General features: G+C 40.3%; 1 protein-coding gene across 1 annotated transcript; it reads left to right on the forward strand.

The window, feature by feature from the left end:
- The first annotated feature begins 1,109 nt into the window (after window positions 1-1,109).
- On the forward strand, window positions 1,110-17,470 carry LOC124151974 (cell division cycle-associated 7-like protein). Its single transcript, XM_048388975.1, has 10 exons — window positions 1,110-1,231; window positions 4,901-4,966; window positions 5,291-5,347; window positions 6,854-7,027; window positions 9,853-9,936; window positions 11,383-11,511; window positions 13,776-13,862; window positions 15,737-15,799; window positions 16,552-16,688; window positions 17,311-17,470. The coding sequence occupies exons 1-10, from the start codon at window positions 1,220-1,222 to the stop codon at window positions 17,321-17,323; spliced, it is 822 nt and encodes a 273-aa protein (XP_048244932.1). The 5' UTR covers window positions 1,110-1,219; the 3' UTR covers window positions 17,324-17,470.
- The last annotated feature ends 7,162 nt before the right edge of the window (window positions 17,471-24,632 follow it).

Raw genomic sequence — 24,632 nt, forward strand, 5'->3', positions numbered from 1 at the left:
TTAGTCGCCGCTTACGACAAGCATAGTCGCCTTTAACGGCAAGCATGGGTTGCTGAAGACCTATATTCTACCCCGGATCTTCACATTTTTTAAATATCTGTACACACACACACACACACACACACACACACACACACACACACCAAGAAACATATACACTCCTGCACACACCTTTCACAAATCCTGGATCCGCCAAAGGTACATCAGGTTTCAGGCAAGTTGGAGCAGGGAGCCCACCGATTTATTATTATATTTCAACAACTTTTACTTTTTCATCTGTTTAACGCCCTCCAACCGCAGGCCAACATCGACATAATTATGACGATATATGGCAGAGTATTTGCTGCGAAAGCAAATATGGGATTATTATAATTTTATATTTCAGATACCAGATTTGACGTAATAAGCGCCCAGGGCGCTCTCAAAATTAGAAATAGGGGGCTCTTATTAAAATATAATTTTGGTGGGAAAAACAGATCTTAATTTTCATGGTTTATGCTAACAGCCTCAAAATGAAACAAAAGAAAAGTCTGTGCGTATTATACACGACAGATACATTTTCCAAAAATTAATTGCCCATAATTAAGGGTGCATATAACACACGAATGCGCATTATACACGAATAAATAAGCCTTGTGTACATTGATCAATCGGAAGGGGTGCTAATTGGGATTGTTCACTTCTAATATATTAGCAAATATCGCCGTGGGCGTTTATTAGAGCGCGGGCGCTAATTACGTCGAATACGGTATATGCTTTTCAGTTTGTTTGTTTTTACACGTCTCTCGAAAAGTTTCCGAATCAGTGCCATTGATGACGTGGGACAATTGGACAGGGCCCTTGCTACACCCCACCCCAAATTCACACCCCCACGATGTAGCCTATGTTCGCTCCTCACCCCACCCCCATCCCCTCTGAGAAATGCTCCCAGTCCACCGGGAAATAAAGGCATGCGAATTTTAACTGCAGTCATTGTCGATTTTATAGAAAATACTTTGAACGTGAAAAACCTGTTAGCCGATATTTTGCCGCCAATATGATATGAGGCCAGAGTTCGTCAAAAACGAGTCATCTGTTGTTGACTTGGCGTATTAGTTGTTCTACAAGTAGCCCATGTATTTTTCACGTACACTGCGCATGCGCTTCAGAAAACCCCGCCAAACTCGTTCCACGTGGGTGATTCAGTCGACGAGTGTAACGTAATAACTGGTGTTCAGTCATGGCACAGCTGGTAAGATATAGCGTTTTTCTGCACAGTATTTGTAAATAGTGCTATTCGGGGGCTTATTATCATGTTTGTAGAGTGTGTTATTATATATTTTTTTCAAATATGGAACCATACAGAGGAGACTTGACCCATATCCATCTGTGTTGTCAATGCATGGTGATTGATTTTGTGGTAATGTCATATCAGAAATTTATTTTTGATGGCTAGTGCTTTAAATATTCAAAGTAGTTTGCAACATAAAGAGAATATATGTAGTTAACATCAATAAATAAGTGAACGCCAAATTGCCAGGTTAGTAAATAGCCTAGTTCCTTTACCTCGACTCGAAACAAAAGCAATCGTCATATGGCGGGAATAAATGTCATTCTCAGGAAGTGAGTGACAGCCGACTCAGAAATGCACGTTTGTTGATTGCATGTTTGTAGTTGGAGAAACACACTTTAACCGATTGAAATATGTGTGATTTGGGGAAATTCTATGGATAATTAGATGGACAACTGTGTCCAGACACAAATTTTGTTAATTTGGCATAATCAGCCACAAATAGTTTTTGAAACATGCTAGAGGATGCGCCTGGCCACACTTTTTTAAAACTACTGTTATCCTTCCAACGAGTATTTTTGGTAAATTGTCTGTATCCTGTCTAAAATGTTGTTAATAGCTAGATCTATTATCATGAGCATGACAAAAATTTGTACTTGAAATAATATATCCTTGTGACAATGGCTGTGACTAGTACAAATTTAATACATGGGTACCAGACCCCAAATTACCCGACCCTACCCGGGTAGACTCGACCCACTGTAGGCCTTACGAATTGGGTATAAAAGTCTGATTTGGAATTGTTTTACGGCACCCCGGCAAAAAATATTTAGATACGAGTATCAGACGATCAGATTATGTGTTCACTGAAGTTGACTAAAGCTTTATCTTTACTCAAACATATACAAGTCAAAATGAATGTGTGTATCATCAGAAAGAAATGAGCTATAGTGAGTTTTTGTCATTAAACAAAATAACACATGACTAACGACGTGTCTGGGTTGTACTATGGGTATCCGGGTCCAACTCAGGACCCACCCAGCCCGAGTTACGCGTCCCAGCCCTACTCGTGTCGTGACATGGAATTTGTAAAGTGGATCACTTTAGAAAAGTCAGTGGATGTTCATGGTAATATTTCTAAATTCAATTTCTTTAATGTCTCATATCTAAACTTATTAATGGCAACATTGCAACAAACCAGGGACAGCTTATTGCGTTAATTGACATAGACTGTGGCTCTCGTCTCACACATCTTGCATGCCTTCTTTTCGCAGACCAGAGCTCAAGATAAGCTCTTGGTGTTGTGGGTATTTTACCCATGCATTTTAAAATCATTGGGTATCAGTAATTCTATCTGGGTATTCAAATTTCTGTTACCCACTAGTTTTTACACATATGGGTTTTTAAGTTAAATATTTAAAAAGACTATTCATCTAGCCCCTGCAAACTGGTGTCGTGTGGGTTCGAGAGCTTTATAGGACTAAAAAATACCACGATACTTCCACAAGAAAGTGTGATGGCAAATGATCATGATGTAACTGTCATCGTGGAGTTTGGCAAGGTTGACGGAATGCCCGTTTATAATTTCAAAATAAGTTGCTGAATTGCTAATCGAATATGCAGGGTTACTTCACAATATTTTGATGATACACACAAGTTTTATTTTTGTAGCGTATCTATAATGTTCGTTGCGTATTTGATACACTTGGATTTGATTTTACCGCGTATTTCTGCATTTCTGATGCGTATTTTATGCAGATACGCAGCTTATCTGGAGCTTTGTCAGACCCTCCTATCTATTTGAATAAAAGGCATTGAATGGGTTTTAAATGAAGGTGTATTGGTATTTATATGCAAACGAAGAAACAAGATCATATTTAACATCGGTCGTAAGGAGAATACGGGTACAGACGCAATGGGAAACGAATAACTTGGGCTGTATCAGTCAAAAGCCGATTGTAGTTGATTGACAACGCCTATTCTGCAAACAATGGTCAGGTAAACAAATAAGCGACAAGCAAAGGAATTTCTTCTGGTCATGCTGACTTAAAACATCTTGACTATAGGTATAAAGCATAAAATCCATGACATTGAGCAATATGCATGACCCGTGAAGATCCGGGGTAGAATAGGTCTTCAGCAACCCATGCTTGCTGTAAAAGGCGACTATGCTTGTTGTAAGAGGCAACTAACAGGATCGGGGGGGTCAGGCTAACTGACTTGGTTGATGCATGTCATCGTTCCCAATTGCGTGGATTGATGCGCATTATGTCAGACATTGGATTGTCTGGTCCAGACTTGATTATTTTCAGACTGCTGTCATATAGCTGGAATATTGATGAGTGCGGCGTTATACAACGAACAAACCGAATTTGTTATCTAATGTGGCAGAAGTGTTTCCTCGTATCAATTAATGCAAATAAATGGGCATTAGTCGGATAGGGTCTTTAAACCGGTTGCCGGCAATCTTGGCAACTGTGTGGTGGCCAACACATGCACATCAGGATCTGGTAACAGTATATATTGATAAAATACATATAAATTATTGTAGTTGTCACATGCCAATCAGCCAGACAAATTCCTTACTGCTGACATTGACTGACATATTTTATTTTTGCCCCTGTTATATCAACAATTATTGGGCAAATACTAGATCTTGCTCAAAGATGTAAACAGTGAAAGAAATTATGAGTGAAGTAATTAATCTAACTCTATGATTCATAAGCTTTCCTGTGCGTGCACATCGTCCCGATTATGTTTCTAGGTTCAGGACCATACCCGTGCTTGTGGCTTTCACCGAAGTGGTAAACGTCTGAGACCTGCATCACTTCGGGCTTTCCTCCCACATAAAGCTGACACGCCGTGATATAACTGGAATACTGTTAAAAGTGGCGCTAATCCCAACTCACGCACTCACTCACTCAAGCTGGTGAGTTAGATACTCTATGTTGTGCTAGTTTGTTAAAATACACATAAGTGTCACATTTAACAGTTTTACATTTGGGAATTAAATATTAAACATCATCATCATCAGATCATATGAAGACTTACAATTCATTTATTAACTTAACTATGTCAAGTGTATTCCTCAACTTTTAAAATTTATTTTTTGTCAAATCTTGTGTGTCAGTTGCCCCAGCAACCTTTGCTAGTTGTAATGTAAGAGGCGACCAAATGGATCAGGCATGGATCACAATATTGATCACTGGATTGTCGGGTTCAGACTTGATTATTTACTCGCTGTCGTCGTACAGCTGGAATATTGCTGAGTGCAGCATTAAACAACAAACAAAACCTTGAGTTTACATGATGGATATTCTTCCTAATCATTTATGTCCCCATATTTCGCATCCTCAACATGCCCAAAAGATGGGTTTAATTATTTAATTTATTTTTAAAGATTGGTGGGATTTTCGTATAGCTGGATTATTGCAGAGTGTGGGGTTTATCAAACACTAAAAATATGTCAGTTGTATTCCTTATCTTCTTTATTTATTTTGATGTCATTACTGCATTCAAGTTAAGCCAGACCGCCGTCATATAGCTGGAATATTGCTGAGTGCGGCGTTAAACAACAAAACAAACAAAATCAAGGTAAGTCACTGATACCAGTTTGCCGTCTCCTTTCAGGCAAAGAAATTGGTATCGGAGTATGAGGCACTCCGCAACAAGAACTTGGCTGACAATCAGGCTGTGGTGAGGATTGTGTTTCCAGAATAATGTTTCCAGAATAATGTTACCATAGTTACTAGTCATGGCATTTGTTGTTTGATATTTTCCAGTCAGTGTTCCATTTTGGGCCAAATATTTGCATTTTCAGGTAACCATGGCAACATGGACCAAACAGGCCTGGGATGGCTGTTTGGGTTGTTTTTTTGTAAAATATTTTGTTTAATAATAATAAACACAGATGTCCGACTCTTGTTTTCGACTGATGTTGCTATAAATCTGTTAATCATTGGCTTCAAAAACATTTTAGTAGCTTTTAATATGTTAATATTGTTATGATTTCTCTTTCAGTTGGCAAAATTGATGGAAGATTTAAAGAAAAGCTTTCCACAAAAACCGCCACCAAGGGTAAGGTGTTATGTGGAGAAGGAGACATTATATATAGGGATCTGATATTTACCAGAGTTAGAAATTGGCACTAGTCCTATTGTCCGTGCCAAAATGCACAGTAGTTAAGGTATCCTAAGGCAAATGTAAGGACCAGTAGAAATTTTTCTTTTAAGGGTTTTACTATATGTTATCATTGTAAGGACGAGTGGACTAAAACTGTTAGTTTCTATCGCTGTTTTTTAGTATCAATGCATGTGCAGTGCTTTTAGTTGTGGGGAAATAAAGGGAGATGTGATCGAGATGGAACACCCAATCTCATTAAAATCAGATCTTAGTTCTCGCTACCGCTAAACAAAGATCTGAGGACATCCCATTAGGGGTCACGTCAGAACGACCTTTCATCCGACCAATGAGAGCGTCGCTTACCAGATCATGAAAGTTTTGTTTAGGTTTCAAATTTGTAATCGAGAATTTGTCAAAATATGTTTCGAAGCATAGTTGCCAATTTGAAATTAGTGCCGTAAAGCATGAAAAAGCTGCCTTCTGATTGGTCATTCCATTGGTCGGTCAAAGTTCGCGCAAGGTCGGTCTGACGTGACCTGTAATGGGATGTCCTCAGATCTTTGTTTAGCGGTGGCGAGAACTAAGGTCTGATTTTAATGAGATTGATGGAACACCTTTCAGGGATTTATCGACATTTTCAGAGACTTATATATACGACCCAAATTTTGCACAAATGTTGGTAACAATTCCCACAGTGGAATTCATGTTTCTGAATTTGTTATGGCTCAGTAGAGCTAAACTGGGCCGAGGGGCGGTTGTATAGCATAGTGGTTAAAGTATTCGCTCGTCACGCTGAAGACCTGGGTTTGATTCCCGACATGGGTACAATGTGTGAAGCCCATTTCTGGTGTCCCCAGTCGTGATATTGCTGGAATATTGCTAAAAGCGGCGTAAAACCATACTCACTCACTCACTATTTCACTGGGCCGATAAAGAGGAAGGGGCTTTGTTGTACATTTTCGCATTGAATAGAATATCAAAATACTTGTGAATTTAAATTAAAAGAATTCAAGAAAACAATTTCTACTAAAAGAAAATCCCAATTTTTGATAGGGCTGGCTATCTATACAGATCATAGAGATCAATAATTAACTATATATTGATCAATATTCAATAAATATCGGTGAAGTAACTTTGAGCAAATATGCAAAAAAGAGTCCAAAAGAAATCAACATATTTTACTCCACCGCTGAGTGGTGACACATTTATGCAGAGATTACTTTGTGGACATTTGAGATATGACAAAAGCAGTTACTTTCACTCTTCAGCAATTGACAACAAGCCTGTTTTTGTTAAATCTAATCTTTTATTTCATCAAAATGGCTTATGTAAGATGTTATTGATGACACAATCCATAATTGTTAATATTCTCATCGACGATAATTCCGATTATTGATCTTTTTTGCCAGCCCTTATTTTTTGTCAACCGACCTGGATAATCATTCCTATTGTATTCTTCAGAAGCCACGTACCTCCAGGAAGAGCATCAGCGAGGGTCCCATCAGGCGGAACCCCTCTCGCCATGCTAGGAGTACCTTCAGCCTTGATCCTCCCCGCACACGGGCCCGCAGGGGATCCGTGTCATCAACAGTATCTTCTGCATCATCTTCAACATCACCGACATCGTCACCAGAGGTGAGAGGAAATTGCTCTCTCAAACTTGCCATTGGTCACTATTGTTGTCTCACTTAATTTGTAAGGGTGAAACGATACACCGATATTCTGATGCATGGCGATACTTGACCCACGATACGATATACGATAAACGTAGGCCCATTTATCGATACGCCACGATACGGAACGCAAATCTCAAGTACAGCGTTTCCTCGCTATTGTGCCTTTCAATAAACCACAAACTTGGTTACAGCGGGCGGTAACGCATGGCTCCCCAAAACGTACTTACATTTTTAATAAGCTAAGGTTTTACACCGACAGATGTTTTTCCCCCATCTCAAAAAACATAATCAGCTGATCCATGCAAGCACATAACAATGGAATTACCTGTCAGCAAATCCGAACTGAAGTACGCAATTGAATACCATTATCATACTATCTTGTTATTAAAACGTGTTCATTGTATATCTGGACTTGTGTTTGTAATATATTTTAATAGTTTTTTTCAAATTTTCATTTTATATTGTTTTCATTAAGTTATGTGAAATCGTGTATGAAGAGATACAGCAACCACGGTCAGATTACAGCTTTTGACGCATTGAAGCGAACTTAAGTTGCTAGAGAATGGATACATATATTAAAAATGCTATACTTTGACTCGTTAAAAGTCATATTTATGGCAATTTGGCTAATATATGTCAACATAACGTTTTCGCAATCCAAATACATGTAGCTCGGGAAGTCCCTAGGGTGACTGGTCAATTTGTTCCATGCGTAAAAATATCCTGCAACAGAAATCACCAGTACCAAATGCTACACTTGTGGTTCTTATAATTATAAATATATATATAGTAAAAGCTGCAACTAAGGGAACACGATATTGGAATATATTATTCCTGAAAAAACAATAATTTCAGATACAATTTCTTCGACCATTGCATCAAAATTCTTAGACATTGTATCACTGGTGGAGCACATTAATTATTTTCTGGTGTTTGAACTTTGAATTGTTTTTAAGGAAAGTTAGAGAAAGTTCCACTTTGAAGCTGAACAACTTCAGCAGTCTTGTTATTATAAAATAATTTTGACTGTTCCGAAATCATGAAAGGTTCAATCTTGACATGCTTTAAGTCTTGTTTTTTATCATTGCGTATCGAGATACGTATCGTATCGTGACCAGAATATCGAGATGCGTAGTGTGACCTTCCTGTATCGTTGCAGCCCTATTAATTTGTTGTCCTCTCAGGAATTCCGGTGCAGAATAAGTTACCAGTACCCACATATTGTTTTAAGAATTGACTGACCCCTGTGGGATTCCTCGTAAAGAATAGGTCCCCAGCAACTTGATGGATTGGGTGGTCAGGTTTAGTGTCTTGGTAGGTAGGTGTCCTCGTAACCCTACAACTCTGCTCACGGTAGGGGCGGGCGAGCGGGTAGCCTAGTGGTTAAAGCATTCGCTTGTCACCTGGGTTTAATTCCAAACATGGGTACAATGTGCGAAGAGCCTTTCTTGTGTCTCCCGCCGTGATATTGCTGGAATATTGCTGAAAGCGGCGTAAAACCAGACTCACTCACTGCTCACAGTATCGATCACTGGGTTGTCTGGTCCAGACTTGTTTATTTACAGGCGATTGTCATACAGCTGGAATGTTGCCAAGTCCTGCGTAAACAACCAACAATTAGATTATTGATGTGACAACGTGAATTGTTGCTTCAGATGCAGGTTAAATGTTTACCACCATATATTTTTATCCCGCGGCATTTAACGGGTCGGGGGTATAGTCGACACCTCGCCTGTCAGTAATAATTTTGTTTCTGGAGAAAAACTCGAAAAACGCTCAAATATCTTTCAACAATACTTGGCAGGGCCCACTTGCACAAAGCAATCTTAAAGTACTCATGGAAATCAAATGAAAAAACCCCTGTTTTGCTGGATTTATTAATCGACACAAAGCATTACGTAGATGTAAATACGAAATAACAAAACAACTGGAAAAGTACTAGTCTAGATTTGCTAGTTTTATCTCAGTGCTCAATACAAAATGTACTTTACAGGAGGTAATTTGTAGGCACTTTCAACATTCAAAAATATAACTAAGTCCAAATTGACATGGCAGAAACAGGCTATAGGTATTATGCAAATTAGCCTGGAAAAACATTGTCAAAACAACAATAAAAATAACAGCTATGTTTATGTACACAATAATAATGACATGTAAGTTGGTGTTTGAGAAGGGAATATGTTACTTTTACTTTCCGATATTTTGATGATGATTCACTATCCCACAATGCCACTCACAAATAACTAACCACTAACAAATCACATGTGCGTGGGTTTCAAGCACCTGTTTTCACCTGTCGTCAAGGTGTCATAGGTCATGGACATTCACCTTGATCTACTTACACCTGGTTATGCTCAGTTTCACAATAGTCTGTTTTGTTCATATTTTTGCACACTTTGACGTGTAAAAAGACATAAAAACCTTTGATACGCCGTATTTGTGCCAAGGCCCAATTAGTACTCATTGAGTTGTTTGCATATTTATATATTTTGTATATTAACTGCGTTTATGTAAAATCTGAGATCGAAAAAACAGTTTTTTATCCATTTCAGTGAGTACTTTAGAGCTAAGACTATTGTAAGCCTATGCTAAAGTATGGGAGTTATGATCATCTTAGCGCTAAGATCGCTTTGTGCAAGTGGGCCCAGATATGTGTTCCCTCGCTATTGTGCTCTTCAATATAGCGCTAACTTGGTTACCATATTCACCACCATCTCAGCATGCTCAGAAGAGACTTACAATTGACGGAGTGTCATGTAAAATGTTCTTCCTGTTTTTTTTCAGAAAATGGTTGTGAGATTTGGCTTTTTCCGCAAAGCTGATCGTCTGGATGGAGACAGTGATGAGTTTGATTCCAATATGGACGAGGTTTGTGAGACTCATGTATTGTTTTGTGTTGTAACAGACCGCCTCCATGGTCTTGTGGTAGAGCATCTGCCTGGAGAGTGGAAGGCCTGGGGTTCGATCCCCGGACAAATGTTACCAAAAGACGTTATAAGATGGTACTTGTTGTTATCCTGTCTGGCGCTTAGCATTAAGAGGCTAAAACAAGGACTGGTTGGCTCGGAGTCGAATACCATGTCTGATTAGGGTATTCATGTTAAACTGCGGCATGGTATCACAGCGAGCTAGCACTATAACTCAGCATCAGTCCGGACTGGTGCACGCACGCACGCACATCGCTATAAAAGTGCAATAATCTTGGACATGTTAAACCCAATTTCACCTTGTGATGTGACAGAATCTGATCTGAAAATAACGGTGTCAGTCTGTCCCAAAGACAGTTGAGTCGGCCGAACCTTAGTTTTCTCTGATTCCTCTCCGATTTTAAAACACTAACAAAAACAACTACCGTATTCGACGTATTAGCGCCCCGCTCTAATAAGCGCCCACGGCGAGATTTGCTGATATATTGGCTAGTAGAAAATCCCAATTAGCACCCCTTCCGACCCCTATTCGCATATAATACGCACCGCTTCATTCCCCTATTCGCGTATAATAAGCACTCGTGTACTTTATGCACCCTTTATTATTGGCAATTAAATTCTGGAAACATATCTGTGGTACATAAACATTTCAGGCTGCCATCATAAACCACGAAATTTATCTTTCAACTCTGTTTTTTTCACCAAAATAATATTCTAATAAGAGCCCCCTATTTCTAATTTTGAGAGCGCCCTGGGCGCTTATTACGTCGAATACGGTATGTCCATGATCCAGTGTACATTCTAAGTTTGTATGATGGCCTACAACCCACTTTAATGAAGATGTATGCTAATTAGTATATTGGGTACACAGGTAAATTTTACGTTATATCTGCCAATGATTGTGATTCTGTTAACAAGCAAGAATGCTGCAATTTTCAACACAATGGCAAAATCTTTATGAATTAGAACCACATTCACACTTTCGATGTGCCCCTTGAAGATCCGGGGTAGAATAGGACTTCAGCAAGCATGCTTGCCGTAAAAGGCTGTTATGCTTGTCGTAAGAGGCGACTAACAGGATCGGGTGGTCAGGCTCGCTGACTTCGTTGATGCATGTCATCGTATCCCAATTGCGTGAATCGATGCTCATGATGTCAATCACTGTATTGTGTGGTCCAGACTCGATTATTTACAGCTTGAATATTGCTGAGTGCGGCATCAAACAACAAACAAACAAACACTAATTGGGGATGGCCGGATCAGTAGACAAACAATCTGTACTGGCCGATTATTTATAGACCTCCGTCATACAGCTTGAATATTGCTGAGTGCGGCGTTAAACAACAAACAAACATTCGATGTTCTCTCATATGACGTAATCTTTCAGGACGAGCTTCCGGCCCCCGTGAGAAGGCCTCGAATTGTTGTCGAGGAGAAAGCAGCAGAAGACATCACCGACGAGGACCTTGACCTTGTGGCCATGTTTGTCAGTGATAAGAAGTATGATAGTTTTTACGTAAGTAAGAGAAAACAAACAGGTGTGTGTGTGTGTGTGATAAATAGTTGGTAAGTCAAACACTTGCCCGAGGAGTAGTCGGCCAGTTATTGTATGGTATGTTGTTGAATGTAGAACACATTCAAATTGCTTCAACAGGGAATGGGTGGCATTGTTGTGTAAAGCGCTGTGTAGAGTTGCGTTCCTTAGTCGGCCAGAAACATACGATCATGGATTCTCATGGTTTTACACGACTAACAAATGTGCGTCAAGTACGCACAAATGTTGATCATGGATGCAGAAAAAGAATATACTGCATCCCATATTACCAACATATTACTTACAGCTTATCAAGAGCAGTTATGGTCGTCTGTCTTTTTATCCATCAATCGCTGTCCACATGATCATTGATTCATTCCAGGCTCAAAAGTAATTATTAAACCAGACACTACACTTCAGCATTTCATTACTTTACAGGACCCTTGTATTGCCTGCAATGAGCCTTTAACTTAATTATTGGGTGTCCCCCATCTTCCCGAGGCAAGAGAGTTAACTGACTTTAAAAGTCCAGTTTCCACCCTTGCCGAACTAGGATGGAATTACTGGGCTCGATCGTAGCGCCACCAGTGGCTATAACCAGTTATGTCCCTTCTAAGCCTCTCCTATGGACCAATCAGATTCCACCTCTTGTATCAGTTGCGTTTGCTTCACACAAAATGGTGGCCCTGAATCAGGATGATCTGATTGATAATCAAGATCTATAGATCTAACATTGCGAAATGCATCAAATCGCGTGAGCACCTTGATTAAAAACATGAAAAGATTTGGAAAATATCAGCTGACAACGAGTTGGCGGTGCACATGCTTTTCAAATCCGGCAATCGACCGAAATCTGCACGACAGTTTACGAAACGGATTTCAATTTTGGTGCGTGATTTTGATTGGACTATGCATGGACTCGTTAGTCCAGCCGAAATGTAACTCCATAATACCAGTCTAGTTCGGCAAGGGTGGAAACTGGACTTTTATAGTCAGTTAACTCCCTTGCCTCGGGGAGATGGGTGTCCACTGGACCAATTTTGTAAGTCAAGGTCAAACCCTGGGTTCAAATCCCAGTTTGTCCCGATTGTGTTTCTGGGTGTGTCAACACCAAGTCTCTCCTTGAACCAGAGTCGTATCTTTCAAATTTAAGATTCAAACACCACTGCAATACCTTCATACGCTTTAGACTTAGTCTGAATTATTTAAAAGTGAATGAAGGAAGGTATTTAAATAGTGAAAAGCCACTAAGAATTTGCCCTGTCTGTAACCTCGGTGTTGAAGATGAATTTCATTTTGTGTTAATTTGCCCTGTATTTAAGAAAATAAGAATGGAATATCTACCGCATGGATATAGATAGATATATCTATATCGCATGGTCATGTTCATGTCTTTCAACTAACTTTGTATGTGTGTTGTCAAACATAAAATATATCGTTCAACTACGGGGGCACGGGTGGCCCAGTTGTCTAAGGCGCCGCGATTCACTGTGCAGAATTGCTACCTTGAACATGCCAGAAACCTATGATTGTGGGTTCGAATCCTGGTTCGCCGTGATTGTTTCTAGGTTTGTCAGCACCATACCCGTGCTCGTTGGTTTCACCATAGTTGGAAACGTCTGAGACCTGCATCACTTCGGGCTTTGCTCCCACATTAAGCTGACACGCCATGATATAACTGGAATACTGTTAAAAGCGGCGTTAAACCCAACTCACTCACTCGTTCAACTACAAGTATCTTTATACATTCATCATGTTTTTATGTTGCGTCAGTTGTTGTCTTTATACTCCATATACTTCAATATTTGTTAATATATCTGTATGTCTGTTATTCACTTGTATTTAGGCCAATGGCCTTTTTTCATTCAATAAACCATTGAATTGAATTCAGACCTGCATTACTTCAGGCTTTCCTCCCACACCAAGCTGACATGTAGACCGCCTCTGTTTAAGGTGGAAATGGTTATGTCTTTTTCACAGAATTTGCTGCAGAACTTTGCAATTTTAGCGCAGAAGTTTGGTAATTTTACCTCAGAATTTTGATAAATTCACAACAGAATTCGTCTGGGACTGTCATATAAACTGTCAGTCACTGGATTGGCTGTTGTCATGTATACGTAGGATATTGCGTAGTGAGGGGTTCAGCAGAAAACAAATCAAAAATGTTTTTATATTACCCTGGTAATGAAGTGTCCTTGAATATATTTGTTTTGTTGAGTCCCTTAAAGTATGCGTTATTCCTTCAGGGGTCGTCGTGTCATCAGTGTAGACAGAAGACGCAGGACATGAAGACGGTGTGCAGGTCTGGCAAGTGTTTCGGAGTCCGCGGACAGGTACTATTCAAGACTGAGTCACTGTTTAATAAACTGCAATGTTTGTGTGCTGTGGTATATACCACATATTGCGTCCCCAAATTTTTCCAGAGCATAACTCAAAAACTGTTAAATTTGATGTTTAGCATTTTCAGAGATTTTTATTGTTTGATTCCATGACAACAAATTGGATTTAAGTTTTAATATAGGGTGGGTTCACTTATGGAGTAAAACAAATAAACTGTTAAATATTTCCTTGCCAAACATTGCATGTCTATATATAAAGCACATACTGAACTGGTGACATTTGATATTAAGGAGTTTTGGAAATGTTTATTTGAGAATTTCCATTGCAGATATTTTGACATGGGCAAAGAGAAATGTTGGGTCAGTTACCTGGTTTGGGACATCGACTCTCTTTCTCGCCTGTAGGGAGAAGACTGAGTCTTGGGACTTGTTAGTTGTTTGTTGTTGTCAACATACTTTGGGACCCATGAAGATTCCCGGGTAGAATAGGTCTTCAGCAGCCCATGCTTGCTGTAAAACACGACTATGCTTGTCGTAACAGGCGACTAACGGGATCGGGTGGTCAAGCTCGCTGACTTGGTTGATGCATGTCATCGTATCCCAATTGCGTGGATCGATGCTCATGTCAATCAGTGGATTGTCTGGTCCAGACTCGATTATTTACAGACCGCCGTCATATAGCTGGAATATTGCTGAGTGCGGCGTTAAACAACAAACCAACCAACATACTTCTGTTTTTGTTCACAATGTGGAATACGGCACATTGGCCCAGTTATGTAAACGTCGCATTTCACTGTACTGAGATTCCCTGGAGCACACCAAAACCAATAATTGTGGGCTTGACTCGCGGTTCATCCTGATTGGTTCAAGGTTTATCAGCACCATATCCGATCCTTGTGGTATTATCAAAGTGATAAAAACCTGACTTGCATCACTTCATGCTTTCCTCCCACATTAAGCTGACACTCCGTGATATAACTGTTAAAAGCAGTGTCACACCAAACACACTCACTTAGTGCTAAGGACCCATGAAAGTCTGGGGTAGAATAGGTCTTCAGCAACCCATTCTTGTCGTAAGAGGCGAATATGCTTGTCGTAAAAGGCGACAAACGGGATCGGGGGGGTCAGGCTAGCTGACTTGGTTGATGCATGTCATGGATCCCAATTGCGTGGATCGATGCTCATGAGGTCAATCACTGTATTATCTGGTCCAGTTTCCACCTTTGCCGAACTAGGCTGGTATTATGGAGTTTGGCTGGACTAACGAGTCTTTGCATAGTCCAATCAAAATCGCGCACCGAAATCGAAATCCGTTTCGTAAACTGTCGTGCAGATTTCGGTCGATTGCAGGATATGCAAAGGATGTGCACCGCCAGCTTGTCAGCAGATATTTTCCAAATCTTTTCATGTTTTTAATCAAGGTGCTCACGTGATTTGATGCATTTCGCGATGTAAGACCCGTTTTATCACAAAATAGACTTTGATTATCGATCAGATCGTCCTGACTGGGCGCCACCATATTGTGTGAAGCAAACGCAAGTCATACGAGAGGTGGAATCTGATTGATCCATAGGAGAGGCTTAGACGGGACATAACTGGTAATAGCCACTGGTGGCGCTACGATCCAGCCCAGTAATTCCAGCCTTGTTCGGCAAGGGTGGAAGCTTGACTTTTAAAGTCAGTTAACACTCTTGCCTCAGGAAGATGTAATATAACTGGAATGCTGTTAAAAGCAGCATCACACCAAACACACTCACTTAGTGCTAAGTGTCTAATCACATACCCTATATTGTCATCAGGGACAATTACAGTGCATCTTGTGTTTGATCAATTGGTGCACCTTATTGATGTCAAGACTTCTGTTTCAGTTCTGTGGACCTTGTCTGAGGAATAGATATGGGGAAGATGCTAAAGAAGCTTTGAAAAACCCTGTAAGTACATGTTACATTTACATGTATGGTTCGGGCACGGGTGGCCCAGTCGTCTAAGGTGCTGTGATTCGCTGTGCAGAGTGCGTCCCTTGGGCATGCCAGAAACCTATGGTTGTGGGTTCGAATCCCGGTTCGCCCCGATTATGTTTCTAGGTTGTCAGCACCATACCCGTGCTCGTGGGTTTCACCGAAGTGGCAAACGTCTGACACCTGCATCACTTCGGGCTTTCCTCCCACATTAAGCTGACACGCCTTGATATAACTGGAATACTGTTAAAAGCGGAGTTAAACCAAACTCTCTCACTCACTTAAATGTATGGTTATAATACCCACCGCGAAGTAGGGCGAGAAATATTGGAACAGATTCTGTCCGTCCGTCCGTCCGTCCGGTTCTCAAAGAGGGCAAATTTTCTCAAAAACTATTTACATTTTACACACTGTTACTGGTCATGATCTCAAATGAGTTCGGAAATCGGTGTCAAAATTAAATTTTAACAGAGTTATTGCCCTTGCTCAGTATACTGTGTCTGAGTGGGGTATTCATGTTAAACTGCTACGTGGTATCTCAGTGAGCTAGCACTATAAATCGGCATCAGTCCGGACTAGTGCACGCACGCACGCACATATATGCACGTCGCTATATAAGTGCAATAATCTTGGACGCAACGTTAAACCCCATTTCACCTCACCTCACCTCACCTCATGTTATTCACTGATCCATTCACTCAGTAAATGTACTCTCCCATCTATAGAGCTGGATGTGTCCTCCATGCCGAGGGATCTGCAACTGTAGTTTTTGTCGAAAGAAGGCCGGCAAGTCCTGCACGGGAATCCTCATTCATCTAGCCAGGGAGAACGGTTACAGTGACGTCAACGCTTATTTACAAAGGTATTTAGATTGTTACATGACCAAAAAGGAAACATGTGCATTTAACCCTTTCACTTTCCAAGGCTATGTTTCTCTGTTATTATCCCCTGCCCCAACAAAGTCAGTGGGGGATATAGAAACGAGCCCTCTCTGTCTGTCTGTCCATCCAGCCATTTCATTCCGTTTTCGTAGCAGAACTTGGATACAATAGGAGATAACTTTACCAAACTGACTGGTTGATGCATGTCATCGTGTTCCTATTGCGTGGGGCGGTCGGGTAGCCTAGTGGTTAAAGCGTTCGCTCGTTAGCCGAAGACCCAGGTTTGATTCCAGACATGGGTACAATGTGCCGCCCATTTCTGTTATTGTTCGAATATTGCAAAAAGCGGGGTAAAACCATACTCCCTCACTCCAATTGTGTGGATTGATGCTGATAATGTCAATCACTGAAATGTCTGGTACAGAGTCGATTATTAACAGACAGTCGTCATATAGCATGAATATTGTTGAGAGCGGCGTTAAATAACAAACAAACACCTTGTGGCCGCCAAATGACAGATGAGGTACAGTATCAGTCATTGTCTTAGTAAGTAGTTTCGGAAAGTGTTGACGTACAGCTTGACATCTGCCTTATCTCTTTCAGTTTCAGGAAATAATACTCACAAGAAAACAAGATGGAGAGGCAGCTATGAGGGTCAATGAATGTGTTAACTTCTGTGTTCCTGATGCGAGACTCATGTTGGAAATATTGTGTATGATGAAAGATGTGACAAGCACTCACTAACTGATATTCTGCACACTACCATGGGCGGATACAGAGCGGGGATGCGCACCCCCCCTTTTTATTTCGAAAAAAATCTTTATTTCTGTATAAATTACCACCAAAGACAATAAATACATCTTAATTGTGCACCCCCCCTTTTCAAAAAAGCTGTATCTGCCCATGACTTCACAAGACATCTTAAATACCACCACATTCAAGAATATATGTAGACATTCGTGTCTCCGTGGTGTTAGTTACAAATAGATAAATTATCAATATTGGTTGTCATAGTAACAACCAAATATGATTTTTCAATCTTGCTATTTTCACTCAAGAATGATGTCAGGATTTTGCTGAGGACAAATGGCATTCTGACAGACATTCTTGAACACATCAGCGATTTTTCATATTTGGCCATGAAGCCCATTTCTGTGTTTTTCCAGCCATATTACTGAAATATTGAAAGTGGTGTAAAACAATACTCACTCATTCGGTTAAATCAATAATGTCATCGAACATGCTCATGTATACCAATTTGAAAGAATTGTATTTGAAAATGTGGGCCTTTTTTCAAATTTAGGGGCTAAAGGCACAAGCACCCTAGCATTATGGATGTTTTTTGTAACGTGAAGATCTGGGTTAGAATAGGTCTTCAGCAACCCATGCTTGCCGTAAAAGGCGACTGCTTGTCGTAAGAGGCGACTAACGGGATTGGCTGGTCAGGCTCACTGACTTGGTTGGAGCATGTCATCGATCCCAACTGCGTGGATCGATGTTCATGTTAATCACTGGATTGTCTGGTCCAGACTCGATTATTCACAGACCGCTGTCATATAGCTGGAATATTGCTGAGTGCGGCGTTAAACAACAAACCAAACCAAAACCTCTTGTAACCATGGTAACAAAGAACCATTTGCTCATTTTCCCCCACACATCCCTGCTTCTTGCAGCACTGTCTCTAGTGAGGGAGCAACTCCATGATAACTTCATCACTCACTGTGGAATGTCACATTTTTGATCATATGCTATATTTTCTTAGAAAGTTTGTTGTTTAAAACTGTTACTCGTTACTTCTATCGCCAAAAGTGTTTTTGTCCACTGCCGCCATTGCTCTCTGCATTGTCCACAAGTGGGAATGTTTCCTAATTGTTTTTATCATGTTGATCTTTTACACATAACAATATGGCATGTGTTTTGTTGAACAAGGTGTTTGGTCTTCTGGCTAAGAAAATGTAAGCGAGTGTTTCATTCTCACTTTCTTGGTTTTAGAATTGTCCTATGGACTATTGGTAGTCGAGATTTTAGTTCTACAGAATTTGCTGAAAGATAAGAATTTGATATGAACCACACAGTGAGTGAGGTGGCACTGTGGGGAGAGTGGTAGCTTGCTCACACACAGTGCTGGTTCTAATCTCAACATTCACATTGACCCAAGCCCCATACTGAGTTCCGTCAGACAATTTCAGATTGGCATGCACACTGACATTTTGAAATAATTCTGTGAATGTAACAGTTTGAAAAAGTTGGGGAAAAAACCCGACAAAATTTTTTATCCATGTGCTGGAATATGTGCTACTCAAAGAAGTTAAACTACACCCGATTCTTTCGTATTGCTACAGTTACTATGTCATGGCATAACTAGACCTATAGTAATATGAAATAATCAAGTGTTGTCAAGGATGGAAACCGTCCAAGTCACACGCATCTAAAGTGGCCATGTCTTGCATTCAGTTTGAGCGTTTTTCACATGCTACATAAAATTATTATCGAGGCTTACTTTGCTTGTTAGTTTGATTGATGAAATTTGGTATGTGTAGTTAGTAGTGGGGCTCAACTTATATGTTTCGTTTTTTGGTGATATGAAATTTGACCTTGATTTGACTTCACGCTATCAGTAAGATGAGTAGCCTCCTGAAGCTTGGACAGGAATGGAGACTGTGTGACTGTAGTCAGGAAGACCAACCCCTATGACCTTACTCCATGGCAATCACTTGTTGTAGGGCACTCTGTTAGCTTTTAGATTCCATTATCTTTTTTTATTGTTGATATATTGTGAATAAATATTTTCTTACATTATTTGTTTTCGTGTTGTCACTTTAAGACCAAGTTTCAAATTATTTTAGGAATATTTTGGCATTTTCATTGCTGCTTTATCATCATCCCAGGCCACGAAGTGGGATTGGGGATATAGGAACGGTTCTCAATGGTGTAAGCGGGTATCAAATTCTCAGTTACTCAGAAATTGGTCTGTATGATCAATTTTGAAACATGTATGTGAATAATTTAGCGCTTGTTTTTAAATTTGGTGTGGTGGTTTTATCAACTGACATAACTGAAGGCTCTGCCCAGGAGGTTAAAGTACGGAAAAATAATTGTCCCCCTGTGTGGCACCTAATTCCTATCATAATCGATGTAACTAACATCAACCAGTGTTTTTAAGCCAACTCATTGTTGAATGTTTTAATATTGTGCACAACCACCAATAGGTAATCAATCTCATTAAATTGATTCAAATCTTAGTTCTCGCTACTGCTAAACAAAGATCTGAGGACATCCCATTAGGGGTCACGACAGACCGACCTTGCGCGAACTTTGACTGACCGATAGAAGGACTGACAAGAAGTCGACATTAGCCAATCAGAAGGCAGCTTTCTAGTGCTTTACGGCACTAATTTCAAATTGGCGACTACGCTTCGAAACATATTTTGACAAATTCTCGATTACAATTTTGAAACCTGAACAAAAGAACATTCTGGAATGGCCTTCATTGTATGGATTCAGTCGTGAAACCCGTAACTATCGTTCGGAATATCCCATGTTAAAGCTTTCGAGGTTGCATTATCAGAATTCACATTCCGAATGTCACTTTCATGATCTGGTAAGCGACGCTCTGATTGGTCCGATGAAAGGTCGTTCAGACGTGGGATGTCCTCAGATCTTTGTTTGGCGGTAGCGAGAACTAAGATCTGATTTTAATGAGATTGATAGGTAATGAGATGGAAGTAGATCCTGTTGGGATGTCGTGCAGGAAGCTGAGGTACTGTATGTCCCCACGGTCCCAAGCGAGGTGGCCTAGCTTTGGTTACTGGTGGCCTATAGCCCGTGTTTTAAACTGTATGATTGATATTGTGCCCAAATGTGTTTGAAATGTTTTTAAATATGACTTCGCATAAATGACACTTGTGAATATATCAACTTGGTCTCGTCGCTATTTGGCTGAAATAATGCTGATGCAACGTTAAATTTTAACTCACTCAAAGAGGTATTTTTCTTTCAAAAACTATTTGAGTTAGAGAATTTAAATTTTGCGCTCTGATATTACTGGTCATAAAATTGGTTTCTTAAATTCATTTCCGTGCTTTCAAATTAGTGCATACTGCATGAAATAGGGATAAGCTTTCTTAGAAACTACTGAAATTATACGAATGAAAGTTTGCATGATAATATAATAAGAGGTTCTTGTCAAGACAGTTCCCAAACTGGTGCTGTAAATTCTTCTTTCTTTTTCCCCCCCAGAGTTACTTCCCTTGCTACATGTCTTAGCAAGCTCCTCACAGCGATAGTACGTTCGTGGAGCTCTCTATATACTATCGCTGCCACCAGTCTAAACTCCCCACTGAACAACCATGCTTGGAGTTGAACTCGCAACCGAATGACCGTTATGTTTACAAACAAGTGACGACTGTCGTGACGCCGAATACACTTATTGCTGCCAAATTACTTTCTGCGTTTGTCAATTTGAATTTGTTTCATTAAAACCATCGTGTTATTTATATAGTAAGAATGTAAGGGAGAAGTTTGTTGATTTTCCGTTAGTCTGCAATCTCGAACCAACCTGATTATCAAAACAACAAAGTAAATTCACCTGGAAAACATGGTCAGTCGTAAACCTTTTCAAAATCAATATGATGGCATTCCCAAAGACATAAACAAAAGTATAAACGTTACTACATATGGGGTTAGAGGGCAAATGTCAAGATTCTTGTAATGGCCGCGATGTTACCGAGAGTGTAAAGGTGTCACGCGCTGGGAAGGAGCTTGATGTCTTAGATTTTGAGCATACACAGTTACGTCCCTCCATTCATGTTATTTTACAAAGTGCATAGTGACTGAATGGAGACAAAGTCAGCTCGTCTAAGATTTTTATCAAGTTCGAGGACTGGTGATGATTCCCACACGGAAAAGGCCCCCAACAAGCTTTGCTGGTCATAAGGGGTGACAAAATGGATCGGCTGGTCAGGCTCGGTGGCTCATGGCTGGCTGACTTGGTTGGTGCATGTGATTGTATCCCAATTGCGTGGATCGATGCTTATGATGTCAATCGCAGGATTGTCTGGTCAAGACTCCATTATTTACAGACCGCCGTCATATAGCTGGAATATTGCTGGGTGCGGCGTTAAACAAGAAACACATTACCAGCAGTCAATACAGCCCGAACAGTGCAATGGGGCGGGTTTCGATTCTGCAATAGACTGCATTCTCACAGCTACAAACGAGATCTGATCTGTGCGACTGATTTGATAATCAGCAGTATTGCTACTTCTGCAGAAGTATTTTCACGTTCTTCGAGACACTGCATCTATATTAAAATGGAATGATAAGTCTACAAAGAGACATTTCACGGGAAAATGACAAAGAATGCCACAATAGTATGCTGGAGACCCGAACATTCTGAAGATACAGAAACTAAAGTTCAGCATCTATTTTTTTTTCAAACTTCGCACTAAATATAAACGTTTTAGCCGTCCCCACTACCGCTGGGTCACCTCATTCAAGAAGTCAAACTGTACACAAAAGGATAGTTTCTTAAACAACTTTTTCCTGTGATGGGAATAAAAATAACAGATCTTGTTGGGTGCGGCCTTTCATAGCCGTGTACCATATTGGTTTGTTTGCTTTACGCCGCACACAGCAATATTCCAGCTTTATGACGGCGGTCTGGACCAGACAATCCAGTGATTAATGTCATGAGCATCGATCCACGCCATTGGGATCAACCAAGTCAGCGAGCCTGACCAACCGATCCAGTTAGTCGCCTTTTCCGGCATGCATGTGTACCATTGACATTTAGGCAATTCCTGATTATTATTTTGCAATTTATAATTCTCATTTGGAGCCAAACGGACTGTAGCTCACATTCACCAGTAAGCCCCCGATAACGGGTTCCGGCGTGCAAAACTGACCATTACCTGTACCCGATGGTACCGTGGGTGGTTTTCGTTTGTCTGAGGTCAGCCACGTGTGGGTGGAACGATTCTTATTCAGCCAGGGTTCAAGGTACAGTACACCACGGTTAAAACGAATTCAAAAGGGACCACTAATTTTTGTTAAGCATATATACAACAAATGGCCTTAACTAAGTACGTCATAGCGGCAAGTCCGTAATATGCGTGTACGTTATAAACAAAGTTTACTGTAAATTGTATTGAAGCCCTGACTGCGATGGTCATGACTGGAGCGGAGATGGTTTTCGATTCACTGCACGTGGTCACATCTCGTGGAGACTAATGTAGTACGGGAAACATGAATTGTGCCTTGTTTCCTACCGAGTTCTAGTCGGGGGTACCTTCTGGTCATGAAGCTTGTACACTGTACGCCTAATCACCCCTATGCCAAAGCTGTTTCGTGTCCTTTTACGTCCCGGTTTTGTTTGAGACGACCCGACCCTTTTTCTTTTTTTTTTATCACAAAGTTGGTGTGAAAGCCCCAGAGTTTGGTCAGTTCGGCAATACACCCTATCTTAAATAAATGGTGTAATGCGTCATGGAAACATATGCAGCGTCCTTGTGTTTCTTTTTATAAGACATCCAAAAATGTCTCCTAGTGACTTGTTCTTTGGGGATTATTAAGGAGGACTACATTATCACAATCAACAACGATGTCGCTTGCGCATATTTCTTTAGTCCGTTCAGACTTCTCGAATTTGACTTAACGAAAACAGATATCTGAACTTGCTAAGAAAAAAATTGTCGATAGGACTCCTTGTGACTGAAATACTTCGTACCACAGTTGTCGTTTAACGCCGCACTCGGCAATATTCCAGCTATATGGCGGCGGTCTGTAAAAAATCGAGTCTGGACCAGACAATCCAGTGACATCACTAGTATGGATCCACACTTTGGGATACGATGACAAACCACAGGTAGGACAATCGATAATTACTTGATATTGCAACAGCCCGATACATTTTATCGGTTTTAACGGACAATTTTGTTTGTTTCTTGCAGTTGTAAATGTTTTAAAATTTATTTTGACAAGAAAATCCCACTCGGAATATCTTTCAAAATAAACCTATCTTTAGAGGATGCGGAATAAGGGGACATAAGATTGGAGGTAGAACACCAATCATGTAAACTCAAGGTTTTGTTTGGTGTTGAACGCTGCACTCGGCGATATTCAAGCTATATGATGGCGGTCTGTATATAATCGAGCCTGGACCAAAAAATCCAGTGATTGACATGAGCATCGATCAACGCTATTGGGATACGATGACATGCATCAACCAAGTCAGCGAGCCTGATCACCCGATCCCGCTAATCGCCTCTAGCGAAAGGCATGGGATGCTGAACTATTCTAATCCGGATCTTCACAGGTGTATTACCATGTATATCTAAGAGTACATTTGGTATACAATTCAGGCAGTACAAGAGAAGCTATCTGGATGTACAAAACAGGATCTTTGAGCAGAAAGCCGACAGCTGTTCAACACGGCCATGTTTGACATTCAATTGCAAATTGCAAATAGTCATTTGTTTTACTATTATTCCTCCATTTGCGAGGATTTACTTGGAAGTAAAACCTCGTTCGCGGTGTACCTCTTCTCGGTAAAATCCCATAAGATGTTTTACTTGTTTTATTTTGGCAACCATTTCAGCAAGTGTACATTGGCAGGAGTCAACCACTACAGGTTTATGGGCGAGGAAATACAAATGTGTTAAGAGTTATGCTATGGAATAGAGTCCTTTAAAGATTGTAATCTTGTCATTGAAAACGGAACAAAACCAGTTTTCCAAAATTTCGAAATGTTCCAGTAAATAGCATAAGGCACCATTTAATGGCGAGACTGATTTCTGCAAGTTTTGTTCATGAAATAAGGTCTTTAAGTTACATCCAGAAACAAATCCTACCCTCAGGATTATTGGAACCCAATTCCAAGGACGGGCAGCACCCGTTCTTACATTCCAATTCCAGTCAAAACTGAA

The sequence above is a fragment of the Haliotis rufescens genome, unplaced genomic scaffold (genome assembly GCF_023055435.1).
Source record: "Haliotis rufescens isolate VD_foot unplaced genomic scaffold, xgHalRufe1.0.p SCAF_10, whole genome shotgun sequence".
NCBI classification, from domain to species: Eukaryota; Metazoa; Mollusca; class Gastropoda; order Lepetellida; family Haliotidae; genus Haliotis; species Haliotis rufescens.

What these genes read in the sequence shown, in the direction of transcription:
- LOC124151974 (XM_048388975.1), top strand. An exon ending in TGGCTGACAATCAGGCTGTG is followed by an intron (nt 4,967 to 5,290) that starts GTGAGGATTGTG and finishes TTTCTCTTTCAG; the next exon opens with TTGGCAAAATTGATGGAAGA. An exon ending in AAGAAGCTTTGAAAAACCCT is followed by an intron (nt 15,800 to 16,551) that starts GTAAGTACATGT and finishes TCCCATCTATAG; the next exon opens with AGCTGGATGTGTCCTCCATG.